The following is a 13914-nucleotide window of genomic DNA, read 5'->3' as shown; positions in this document are numbered from 1 at the left end:
CATATTTTATATAACCTCTGACCTCCTACCCAAATGCAATACAGTATTTTGAAACACTAAAACTCATCTGTAAGCATTTATTGATTTAAAACATTTCAGCATATACCTCTAAAAGATTAGTTTCTCTTAAAAATCATCATCACCCCTAGGAAGAAATTACAAAAATTCAATTATGATCAAAATACAGCTAGTTTTTATTATTGCTTCATAAATATAGGCGTGTCTCTATTTTAAAAAATTTTGTACTTAGTTTACAAATAATGATCACATATCACAGTTAGTTACTGTGTATTTTAATAAACATAAAAAAAGATATAATTCTGAAAAAATTCAAACTTAAAGGAAAATATAGAATATACCTATCAGGGATTTAGCAGATATTAACATTTTTTTCATATTTGTCACACCGAGCAGTGCTCAGGGCTTACTCATGGATCTGTGCTCAGGTCTGACTTTTGGCAGTGCTCAGGGGACCATATGAGGTGCTGGCGATCAAACCTAGGTCAACCATGTCGGAGGCAGATGCCTCGCCCACTGTAATATCTCTTCGGTTTCATCTGCCTTATTTCTTCATTAATTTAGTCTTTCTACCTCCTTCATTGGTTTCCTTGAAGACTCCTGTGCCTCTCTGTGTAATTAACGTAATTAATTGTGCATGCACACAGCATTTTCCATTTGTAGCAGTGAACATTTCCTCCCTGGAATTTCCCTTTTAGGATCTGCTGGTCCTGGTCCAACATGCCCTAGGTAGCCCTCCCTGGGGAGTCTTTCATATGGGTCCTGTGTTGTATCCTCTGTCTTCAATCCCATTCTTCTTTGCTTCCATAATCTCTTGTTTAATGAAGTGTATCTCCACATTTTCCTAAAATGTGATGGAAACACATTTCCCCCTTCACCGCCCCCCCAGATTAAATTAAAACTATTTTACTTACATTTGATGCTCTTACATTCTATTTTTAATCATTGATCTAGAAATCTAGATTAAAACTAGATTTTCTTTAGAATTTTGAGGGACTTTATTTTATTTTTTGCTTTCAGGATTGCTCTTGAAGTCTGAGGTTATTTTTGATTTACAATCCAGTTTGTGACTTGGTTTTGCTTTTCAAAACTTTTAGAATCAATATTTTCCTTTCTTAGATCAATTTTCTTATGATTCCTCAGCGTGATCTTTTAAAAAATCATTTTTTATTATACACTAAGGTCTTTTCACTTAGAGACCTAATTCCTTTGGTTGTAAGATTTTTTTCTTAAAAGATTACTTCACTTACATAACCAAGGAGCTAGCTCAGTGGGCTGACTGCATACTTTGCTTGTGGGAGGTTTGGATTTGATCTCTAGCACCACATGCTCCTCCAAGCACTGATATACATACTCACAAAAGCGGAACCAGAAATGGGTCTTGAGCACCACTGGGTGTACTCCCGGACCCCCAAATTACTTCAGTGGAATCTTATTGGAGTTATTTCTGTTTATAATTTGGACATCTTGGATACACTGATTTTTCTGTGGTTTTGTTTCACCTTATATTTCTATTTCTTTGTATTTTTCCTTTTACTTCCTGAGAGATTTCCTTGTTTTTACTTCCAATTATTTCACTGATTAAAAAAAAGGAGCGATAGCACAGCGGGTAGGGCATTCGCCTTACAAGCGGCCAACATGGCCGACCCGAGTTCGATTCCTCCGCCCGTCTCGGAGAGCCCGGCAAGCTACCGAGAGTATTCGATATGCCAGACACAGTAACAACAAAGTCTCCAATGGAGACGTTACTGGGCCCGCTCGAGCAAATTTTTAATTTCTAATGTTTCTTCCTATTTATTCTGTTCCTGTCTTGTGTGGAATCTTGTTCTTGTTTTGTAGCTGAAATGCCCTTTAAATATATCTTTAAAAATGTATTTGTTTGGGAAAATTTTATTCAGCTTCTCATGTTTCTGCATTGTATTCTGTTTTCAAGTAAGATTTATTTTTGACTTATTTGTATTTTCATAGTCTCTCTAGTATTGTAGGTTGGGATTGAGGGTTGAACTAAGTGTGTGACTCAAAGCCAAGCAATGTGAGTGACTTAAATAGATAGTCCTAGATTGTAACTCTGTCTTACTACATTTCCAATTTGGTTCTGCTGAGGAGACAAGGATTCGACTAAATAAGCTTTAAAGGTACTTTATAAAAAGAACTCAAATTTATTAATTTCCTATTCAATTAGAGTTGATAGAATTTGTATTAGATATTCACCTCTAACATTCATTGATTTAAAGAAGGCCTTTAATTCTGTTGAGACTGAAGCAGTCATTGAAGCCCTAGCCAAACAGGGCATTCAAACTCAATACATCAGGATCCTCTGTGAGCTGTATTACGGATTCAGTACCAGGATCTCACCATTCTACAAGGAAATGATCATCTGTGTCAAGAGAGGGGTTCAGCAGGGTGATGCCGTTTCACCAAAACTCTTCAGTGCCACCCTCGAGAATGTCATGTGACGACTGGAATGGGAATGAATGGGAGTGAAGATAGATGGTTGGCAGCTACACTACCTCCGTTTCGCTGATTACATCATTCTAATAACACCAAACATTAGCCAAGCTGCACAAATGCTGACCAACTTCGATCTTGAGTATGAAAAGGTCAGATTACAGCTGAATCTCACGAAAACAATGTAGATGAGAAACAGTCTCATTCCTGATGTTCCATTCGCTCTCAATGGAACGACCATCTCTGAATGCAACAGTTATGTGTATCTAGCTTGAGAAGTCAATATGACGAATGATCTGGCTCCTGAGTTGCGCAGGAGGAAGAGAGCAGCTTGGAACGCCTTCAAGAGCGTCAAAGAAATAGCTAGGAGGATGAAGAACCTCCGGCTCCAGGCACATCTCTTCAATTCCACTGTTCTTTCTGTATTATCATATACCTCAGAGACCTGGACCCTATGAAAACATGATGAAAATGCTATTTGGGTCTCCCAAAGAGGAATCAAAAGAGCTATGCTTGGAGTATCATGCTTCACTCAAATGAGAGAAAGAATCCGGAGTTCCGACCTCCATCGACGATCAAGAATCAAGGACATTGTCTCATTTGCCAAGGCATTGAAAATCAGATGGGCTGGACATGTAATGAGATTTGGAGATGATCGCTGGATTAGAGCCATTACCGACTGGATTCCATGGAACATCAAAAGATTGCATGGCCGCCCACCTACGAGATGGTCAGACTTCTTCGTCAAGACCCTGAATGATCGATTTGAGGCTCTTTGTGTTCCTAGAACGAGCAGATGCCATTGGGCTACTCTAGCACTCGACAGGGACGAATGGAGACATTACTGGCACCCACTCCAGCAAATCGATGAGTAACAGGATGTCAAGTGACCAAGTGATTAACCAATTCTTAAATTTTTGGACAATATATATTGTTACCGACTAATACTAAGGCCTGAATTTTACTTTGATATTGTTAGACCAGAACACAATTTTTTGTTTCATAAATGCTGCTCTTTAGTTTTAAGCAAGCCCAAAAGCTTAAAAAATAGACAATCACACCAAGGTTATAAAACGAGATCTTTTCTGAATTATATTTCTCTTAGAAGACCATAGATTTTTCAGGAAACAGCAAAGACCATAGCTAAATTTGATTCCCCTTTTTTATGGGTTGCTATAAACTCAAATGCACCTCATCTATTTTATATATAGGTTCCTACAAATTGTGTATCCTTCTAAATAGATATAGGCCTGTAAATAACATTTGCCAATGACTTGTCATACTGTGGCATTAAAATTGATTTAAACACACTCAGCACCCAAAGGAGGCAGCTAATTTATTGTCAGAGTGCTCTATTTATATCGGATATGTAGAAGTTATACTGTTGAAATGACAGAGAGCCCTTAATAATTTTGTAGTTCAAGTATATAGAAAGCCAAGAATTTAAGAAAAATAATCATGTGACATTTTAAACAGAGTAGACTCATTTAATAAACCCATTCTACCCATACTTAGCTTTTTCCACTAAAAAACACAGCCAGCCACCCCTGATTCATCAGTGGCCTTTGCTTTTTTTTCTTGTGTTCAGATTATACTAAAACAAACACACGCCATCCTGTCATACTACCCCCAAAATATTTCAGTATCCTGCTCTAAAGGTAAGAATTCTTAAAAATCATAATATCATAATTACATTGAAAATACTAGCAATTGTCATTTAAACTATATTATCAGTACTTGAATTTCTTTTATTTTTCTATTGTTTGGTTTAGGATTATTTGAATTTGGATTAATAATAATTTCATATTTTGAAGTTGGTCTGTTTAACACCTAAGTCTATGTCTAAAGTTTCCCTACCATAAAAACATCTTACAATGAGGGGTTGGAGTGGTGATACAGTCGGTAGGGTGTTTGACTTGCACATGGCTGGCCAGGATCAGTCCCCATATGGTCCCCTGAGTCCACCAGCAGACATCTATGAATGCAGATCCAGGAGTAAGCCCTTAGCATCACTGGCCTAGGCTTAGCATCACTAGCCTAGAAAAGAAACAAAAATCTTACAGTTCATTTGTTGAAAAACTAGGTTACTTATTGAAAAGACTTTATTCTACCTCGTAAATGTCCTTCATTCTTAGATTCTGCTGATTGCTTCCCTATGGCATCATTTTATATATTCTTATGCTCCCGATTTTTTGGGAATAGATGTTAGATTAGATGCAGGCTTTATTTTCTGACATAAAAGTTCCCATAGATGGTGTTATGTCCTTCCAATATTGTATATGTTGTATATTTTCTATCGTATCCCATCAAGAAACTTAGCTAGTTATTTTGTGATGAAAAGATTTATCTGTGTGTTCAGGAATTGTCAGCCTGATTCATCCACTAAAATGTTCCCCGCTCTCTATTCTTATAAGTTTTTAGCAGCTACTAGTGCTTATTGTCTGAGTCCATTGTAGTCTCCATAGGCCTGAGAGTTTCTGCATATGGAAAACCTCACCTACTTTCAGCTTTTTATTTTCATTCCTTATTTATTCTAGTATCATAGTTATTTTCATTTTTCTTGCTCTAGAATAGATTTGCACATTCCTAGTACATATTCTAAATCTGTTGGTTTTTTGGTGGGGGGAGAGGGCACCCATGGCAGTGCTTGGGGGGACCCATACACAATGCTGAGAATTGAATCAGGGTTGGTTGCATAAAAGGCAAGCTAGCACCTTATCCACTGTACTATCTCTCCGACCCTTTATTTCCCAGTCCATTACATAGGTCACATCACTGAAGATTTTCCTGTTAGAAAAATCCCCCTGATAAAGTTTTAGTCTCAGGTATTTATAATACAGATGAGCCTATTAAATTTCTGAGGAATCTATTGATAAATAAACCAAATTTATCAGTTCATAAACTTAATTTGCTACTTTAATCTTTTTCTTAATGATATTAGTATTTTATTTATAGAAAAATAGAAATTCTCAGATAAAGAAGGTGAAAACATGTACTCCAACCTCCTATGGGGCTTGTTGGTTGTCAAGGTAATAAACCCACATTAGTAGGCACCTTCTTAAGAGAAGTCACAGTCTGGGCAGAAAAGAGAATAGTATCATAGAGCATCTTCTGTCATTATAACCACACCTGTGTTGAGTTGATTGATTCAACTACTGTGTTTTTTGTCAGCACAATCCAGAGAGCCAATATAGATGCTTTCAATTACTGATAAAGACTATCCCTAATTGTCGCAACTTAAAAGTTATAACAGTTTGCTTTTTGTAAGACAAATTTATAAATGCACACCACACATATTTGTGCATTTTCCTATGTACACACAGATGCACATATGCATACACGCACACACACACGACCCCTTGTCAGTTACTTTATTTCAGGTGCAGTATTGGTACAAGAGGAATGATAAAGGGAGTCATAACACAAATTGAGATATTTGGTGTTAGTTATCAACTTCAGGTCAGTTTTATGTCAGATGCTCATATCCTATCTGTGGCTCAACTGTGGAAAACTGAGTGAAAAAAAATTGAGGACATAGACCAATTTTCCTTTGCTCTGAAGATACCTAAAGTTCTCTGTACATGGCGTGTTTTCTATTAACAGGCAAATGCTCTGCATTAATGCTCATGAGAAGAAATAGCGATTGCCAGTAATACCATCAGGAAATAATTTCTTAAATGTTTCAGAGTATAAGCATGAATCCATCATTAAATGGGAATACAACTTATTTTGAAGACTTGGAACATAAATGATAACATTTTTTAAGGGGGAATTATTCTAAGAGTGTGAATTTTGATTTTAGAAACATGCACAAGGGATAAAACAATAATAAGAACCCATCAGACCCTTTTACGAAAATAAGCAGAGCTGAGGCTCAGAGGGCACAGAGCTGTGTTGTCTCTCTCTCTCTCTCTCTCTCTCTCTCTCTCTCTCTCCTTGACACCAGCCAGGGATACAGCACAGGGAGGACTGGACAAGGATCCCAATACCAGATTCAACCAACAATCTTTGGGCTGCCTGGCCATTGACACTGATGGGGCAAGTCTAGACCATGATGGTTGAGATTTAGGATGAAAATCACATTGCTGCTTTGAAATGTAAACAGAACTTTTGTTTAAAAATGATCATGATTTAAAATGCCTTTCTATTGGAAAATTTAGAAAGACAAAGACCACAAATATTTTAAAGTTATAGATGATGGTTTTGTCAGTGATGAAGAGGAGAGCAAGTGCAGGTTTTGACACTGAATGTATTTTCTCATCATGAGGAAGCTCTTGAGTTATAGTTGACCTTGGAGTTGAACTGCATAAGTCCCTTATAAATGCTGATTTTCTTATAAACAGATGATAGAAACCTATGGTATTGATAGAATAGTATAAATGTATTTTGTATCCTTTATGATTTTCTTAATAAGATTTTATTTTCTCTACTTTATTATAATATTACAGTATGTGGTACATATAATATAGAAAATACATGTTTATTGATTATATTATTGGGTAATATTTCTAGTCAGCAGAGGGGTAATTAGTAGTTAATTGGCCAGAAATCACTGAAAGCTAAACACAAGATCTTAACTCTGATAGAAGTCAGCACACTCCTAACAGGTATATAGTCCAGGGGTCAGCTGTAATATCTCTGAAGTATTGGATGGGGTTCCAATAAATATATTTTTTGGGAAGATTGGAGGTATTGGGTGGAACAAATGTCAAGAAATTACCCTAAAACATGATTTTTATTTTTTTTATTTTTTATTTTTTTATTTTTATTATTATTATTTTTTATTTATTTATTGAATCACTGTGGGAAAGGTTACAAAGCTTTCAGGTTTAGGTCTCAGTCATGCAAATATCAAACACATTTCCCTTTACCAATACTTATTTTTTACCATGAAGAACCCCAATAAAACCCCACCCCCCACCCCTCCCAGTCCCTGTGAGGCAGATGAATTCTAGTTAACACTCTATCTGCTTTGATTAGATTCATTGTTTCAATAAAAGATTCACCACTATTATTTAGAGTTTACCCCCCCCCCCCCCAAATCAGACATGCTGAAAAAAGCATTGTGAAGTGATTTGCTTTCTACAACTGGGTTCAAGAATTAAATGTTGGTTTTGGATTTCTGCTATTTTACCTATTGACCCTGGAAGTATTTCCACTGAAAGTCAGATAGTTAAGAAATTGGTTTCTGTGTTCTGGAGTCGTGGCCGTGCTGGAGAGCCGCTCGTGGGGGGCAACTGGTGGCCTCGGTAGGGCGTGAAGGACGGACCGGAATGCCCCCCTTCCCATGAGGTTTTAGTCGCCCCCACACCCCAGGCTCATACTTGCTGTCCACAAGGCTTCCATGCGGCCGCCATCTTTCTTTCCAGAGAGGAGAGGGTGAATGGGGCAACACCCTTTCCCCTCCGGACAGACATGATGGCCTGGACTAACGCATAGTCCTTTCACTTTTCTGCTCCAAGCTGCTGGTTTCTGCATTAAGTCCTTGTGCTTCTGGGGCTGTGGCCGTGCTGGAGAGCCGCTCGTGGGGGGCAACTGGTGGCCTCGGTAGGGCGTGAAGGACGGACCAGAATGCCCCCCTTCCCATAAAACATGATTTTTAAATTGAAGGTAGTAAAGGTGATTTTCTTGAGGGTTGAGCAATTAAAAATATATATTTATTCATCACACTTCTAGAATATTATTTGTGGGCTTACCAAGAAAAAGCACAGATGTGACAGTTCTTGTGCAGTCTGAAAAAATCTGATGGTGTCTGTTGAATCTTGCAGGGAAGAAACCCAGAGAAGGGAAATGACTTGTCCAAGGTTACATTTTTTTCCTTGTGGTTGAAAAGAATTTCATTCACTTCTCATAAAAAAAATAGTTTAGGAGGCATTTTCTTCCTTTGTAATTTAGCATTCAGTTGTCTTTAACACCTTAAGTTTCTAGTCTGGTCTTGAAAACAACCAATTATCCCACTGGATCAAAAGAAGGATTGTGGTAAATCAAAGGGAAACCCCTTGACTTCCTGCGAGGTTTCAGTTTCCAGACCTGATGTCTCTATGTTGCCAAGACCACAGGTTCTATTCCCTTGAGTTTGAAGTTTTAGAGAAAAGTCAACCCCAGGCTGCAACCTGGAGCCCCAAACACTGAGGATTAGGGAACTGTCTCTGGATGTTAGTGTGACAATCGTTGCATGCTCCTTGAGGCTAAGAAGAAAGGTTGCTCATATTCTCGAGGAAAGGGAATAGTGTTAGCCAAAGGGTAGTCTGCTGTGAGTTTTTAGAACTTCATTGGAAGGCTAATGTTCAGAGTTGGTCCAAAGAAGTTCTTGTGAAGTTTGAATACTTAGGGAGTAGATTAAAATTCTGTAGTAGAAAAAGATCCAGACCAAGATTGTACTCCTCTCCTTGCTTTGGCCTGGCTTTAGGGCTTTGATCTGTCCATATGTTAAGGTGAATGCTCACTTTGTTTTTCCAGAGGTATGTTAAGGATCAATTATTTCTTCATGGCAAAAAGGAGATTTGTGTTCAGACACTGGATTGAAAGGCTCTTTGCTTTGGGGAGTTTTGTCTTAAGAACCTTTGGTTTGTAGTTGAATAAATTATGATTGTATTAATAAGTATTTGCTTATTAAGAGATGATGGTATTTTTTTCTTTCCATCCAACAACATACAAGTATTTTGGCCATAAATAAAATTGGATGATAAATTTTATTTCCAGAGTCTTCTGCTTTCTGAATTAGGAAGGTTTCATTTTACCAAAAATATTTTTCTCCACTTTAGGGTTCTATGTGATGATAATACTCTCTAGGGTAAAAAGTGTGGGAAAAAGGTGGCTGACCTGAAGAAATACAATTGCTATGCTGGAGTTTTCTCTGGCTTGAAATGGAGTAATAAAATCAAGAATAACGAATGGTTTCTAATTTCAAAGACAGACTGTCTGACCTTGCTGAAAAAGTTCAGGTAGAAAGCAGAAGGAACATGGAAAAGGAAATTGAGTTCCCTTCCAGGCGACACAGTCATCACAAGAGGCAGTAATACATCTGGAATTACAACACAGACCTCTCACCCAGGGCCCAGGAAACTCACCTACATATAGTGTTCTCTTGTATTTCTGTTGTTATTTGGAAAGGTTTTGATTAAACCTCTAGATCCCCTTACACACACACACACACACACACACACCTATGCACATACACCTATGCATACTCACTAAGCTGTATTTCATCATTCATTCTTAGTTTGTTATCTGCCAGACCTAGAATCTCCAAACTGAGATACGAGAATTTTTGCTGATAAGCATGTTTCTTCAGCTCTTTTGGAGTAAGTCTTCTCTTGCAACCACAAGGGAAGGTTTCCATGAAAGCTAGTAATAGTTTAGACTCTGCAACATGTCTCACATTCCGAGAATGGACACTAAAAGCTTCCAGGGTGCCCAGCAGTATCACATTAGCCAGAAGTCACCTCTCAGACTTTTCGTTCAATGATTGATCATTCATTTCCATGTAATCTTTCATCTTCTGCCTTGACCGGGTTTTCATTGGCAAGAGGGCAGCACTGAAGTGACTTCAGTGAGCTTTTCTCCAACCTGCCAACCTGCTGGATAGAAGTAGAGAGAGAGAGAGAGAGAGAGAGAGAGAGAGAGAGAGAGAGAGAGAGAGAACGAGCGTGCATGTGGAGAGCTGCATATTAAATATCAGCTATTCAGTTAGAAATATTTATTTTAGATGTTTATTTTTATTCATTTTTTATTCATTTAATGACTGGGAGAATCAGTTGAAAATATGAGTGTGTTGTCGCCACAAGCATTCTGTCTCCCAATGTGGTAAAACTGGGCCGAGAACATTCTGGTTTGCTTTGTACAACTACATCTTGGTAGTAACATTATTGCCCAAGGAATTTATATTTGCCTGTTTTAATTGTGGAAATTCCTAATTTTATAACTACTATATCCATTTTGAGGAGGCTGAGAGTTTTATCTATGTCTCTTCTTTCTTCTCTCTCCTCCTTCCCTTTCCATATTCTTTCTTTCCCTTCCCCTTTCTCTTCCCTCTTTATCTAATCCTAATTCTCCTTCCCTTACCCCCGGTAGATGACAAATGTTATACTTCCAAAGAAGTCATTACATATTCAAGATATGTTAATTCACAAAAGATGCTGAGGTCACTTTTAACAGAGAGAAATTGGAATCATGAGCAACTTCATCAGAGGAGCAAGGTGTCCAAAGTGGCGTTGATCCTCTGAAGTTCAAGTCTAGATTACTTCCTTAGGGCATGGTGATGAGGGAGGAATATAAATGTCCTGAGCCTCCATGTCCCGATGTATAAATTGTAACAGAGCTGACTGAAATTGTTTATGTGCCGAGAGAAGGCCCTCTTTATAGTCAAAGGCATCTTCATAGTTGTTGTTATTAGTGCATGGCTTCCCAGTATTTTAAAGCACAGAGTTGGGGTTCCTAGAGCCCAGGTACCTTAACGTGGACTTTTTCTTAGCACCCTGTCAGCACATAGAGTTAGGGAGGACTAAACTTTTGTATGAACCTGGGGGGTCGGGAGTAGGCAGCTTTCCCTTCTCGCCCCACACGTCCTCCTCACTGTGTACAGCTTCAGCCACTCCTCCAGGTGATATGTGTCTGCTTCCTGAGACCCTGCTTCCTGTCTTTGGGTCCACTTCCTGTGGAAGAAGTGAGAAAGGAAGTGTGTCATGGGGTGCCATATTCCTGAAGATGGTGTCTTATGAGGTTTTGTTACCCTTCACTTTTTGTCAAGCCTTGCCAAAGATCCTGATCAGGAGGGCAAGTCACACATGTCTTGGTCTTCTGAATGCCAGCACTTAGACCAGTCTCTAAATTATAGAGGCTTTAATAAAGAGTTGTAACGATTATGGTGGTTCTTGTTCATGGTTCTAAAATGAGCAGGTAGATCTCAAGGTCACATGTCTTCCCCTCTAAGGGTTCAGTGTCTGCCTTACTCTTTCTTCTAAACTGATTATTCTGGATAATTATAATGTTGCAATGCAGCAGAGTTTCAGGGATTGTGGACAATGGACAGAGAAAGTGATTGGCAGTAGGAGCCTTTCTTCTTTTCAAATCAAACCCTCTCCTTGTTGTCCCCTTTAAGCCAGATATTGGACGGTTGGACCAGGAAAGAGTAGAATAGACTCAGCCTTGTTATTGTCGGGCAACCAGAGTAAACAAACCCAGTTATCGTTGATATTGGAGTGATTTTCCCTTGGAACTGGCACCTCTTAGTAAGTTATTTATGCTTGTCAGTAGGTTTACATAAGGATACAGTTGGGCGGTGGGGGGGGGGGGTGCTTCTTCTCCATTCCTCCTTCAGTCCCTTTCTCCCCACCGCATGCCTTGATCAGTCAAGTCCCAGATAGTGTTTGAGTCTTGAGGTCAGATCTTGACTTGGACATATTCTGAGGCAAGGTACTGTGGAAGAATACAGTTTTTCTATACTGCCAGAGTATCTTTGTATCCCTGACTCTTTGAAAAAAAAAATAAACAGGAACTCCTATTGCCACAGTAGCTGTGTAGTGTGCTTCCAAAGGTGATAAGTCCATATTCCTTTGGCGCTTTCCTAGGAGTATTCTGTAAAGGTAATTTTTGACCTCAGGTTACATATGTAACCTTTGTTCATGTGACCAATCAGCAGTGATGCTGAATAAATAGTGAGACACCCATTCCATTTCCTTCTCTCTGGTTGAATCAAGGGGTCCTGCAGTTTCTAACACTGGAGAGCTGTGACTCTCAGGGTTATAATTTCACCTGCCTGTGGGTCTCAAGTTACTCCTGTAACCTATGTTGTATCTCTGTTGCAGATGTGGACACTTCTCCACCTGATCTCCAGACCCCCCACCCCAGCAGCGCACATCACCCTCCACTGCAGACATTTGCAATGGAAGCAAAGCTCAGTCTACAGACAGGGAGCCGGCAAACTGGAGGAGCTGGAGATGGCACCGAAGAAAATATTGTTTACCTCTAATGGTGGTATTTTTCCAAGTAAAACCAAAACACTGGCACTTTGGGAAGAACCTTATTTTCCTTTTCTTGATGTATGTGTGACTGTGTCCAAATTGCCTGAAGAGTGATATTTAATGCAAGTTCATTTCTCTCTTTGGCATGAGTCTAATAATTAAATTATTGAAAACAGCTCTGTTTGTCCAATCATTACCTTATCACACCTAATTTCAGATTTCTGGAAGAGAAATTAACTTGAATGAGCAGAAGTGTTCAAAAGTTTTTATGACTCTAAAGTAAAATTCCATATTGCCTTTTTGACTGGATCATCTGGTTTTGGAAATCCCTTTTAAAAGCTAGATGAAGCAATTTGGATGGAAAGAATGAGGGTGATGGACAAACCTTCACAGTTGCAGCAGCTGATGGTGCAGGAGCCCCAAAGGCAGAGGTATATGGAAGGCAGGGAAGAATACTGCTTGGCTGATTTCTCCTTGGGACATCTTAGGGGTTATTCCTGATGGTGGACCTGTGATAGTCAGCCTGCAGCATCCCCTCCTCTCCGGGATTCTGTTTGTAGTAGATACCCCCTCTGCTAGCAGCCTGCACTCTGGGACCCATGGCAAGCACACTTTGCAGATGAATTTGCTCCTCCTCAAGCTGGTGGATCACAGTTCAGAAGCACTTATCCTCAGTTCTGAGACCCAGGCCAGCAAGTCTGCTTTGGTGTAAATAATACAAGTCCAGGAGCACCCTCCTCTGCAGCCCTATTCCTGCCTGCCCCTGTGAGCACTGGCTGGAAGGAAATCTGCCTCTTTAAGGGCAAAATTGCTGTCCACACGAAGATTACTGCCCACTGTGCACTTCTCTAGAGGATTACCCGCACATCTGCCTTCCCAGGAAGACCATGCTCAGCGGACAGAAATTGGCGAGGATTTGCAGCTTGCTCTTCAGAAATATGCATATATGTTTTATCCGGTGTCAATAAATTTCTTTGACCTCCCTCTTTTACTTTGTCATTTTTATGTGGTGGAGGGTTGGGTGGACTCACAAAATGCACATTGAGCACACGAACACAGTCTCCCATATTAAAAGGGAAATAAGGGAGGATTGGGGCTGGAGCGATAGCACAGCGGTAGGGCGTTCGCCTTACACGCGGCCAACATGGCCGACCCGAGTTCGATTCCTCCGCCCCTCTTGGAGAGCCCGGCAAGCTACCGAGAGTATTCGATATGCCAGACACAGTAACAACAAAGTCTCCAATGGAGACGTTACTGGGCCCACTCGAGCAAATCGATGAACAACGGGAGGGCCTTTACTTTTACTTACTTAAGGGAGGATTATAGCATTCATAATGAACAACTGCAATGCTGGCCAGGTAAGAGATATATTTCAAGCAAAAGAGTCACCTGGATTCTTTTTTTCCTACTTAAGTTGCCAGTTTAATGCTTTACATTTTAGCTTCACTTAGGCGAGTCATTTTGGTTTAAAATGAAGCTTTTAGGG

General features: G+C 39.4%; 1 protein-coding gene across 3 annotated transcripts in view; it reads left to right on the top strand.

Moving 5' to 3' along the window:
- The window catches only part of ARHGEF28 (Rho guanine nucleotide exchange factor 28), a 364650-nt gene extending 351234 nt beyond the window's left edge, over nt 1-13416 (top strand). For all 3 annotated transcript variants that reach the window (XM_056112429.1, XM_056112428.1, XM_056112427.1), the window contains one exon: nt 12273-13416. In XM_056112429.1, the coding sequence (XP_055968404.1) occupies nt 12273-12436 (164 nt within the window). In that variant the 3' untranslated portion in view covers nt 12437-13416. The remainder of the gene's footprint in view (nt 1-12272) is intronic.
- The last annotated feature ends 498 nt before the right edge of the window (nt 13417-13914 follow it).

Source organism: Sorex fumeus, unplaced genomic scaffold, assembly GCF_029834395.1.
Source record: "Sorex fumeus unplaced genomic scaffold, SorFum_2.1 ptg000018l, whole genome shotgun sequence".
Lineage (NCBI taxonomy): Eukaryota > Metazoa > Chordata > Mammalia > Eulipotyphla > Soricidae > Sorex > Sorex fumeus.
Note: the sequence above shows the minus strand (reverse complement) of the source record. Positions and strands in the feature narration are given on the sequence as shown.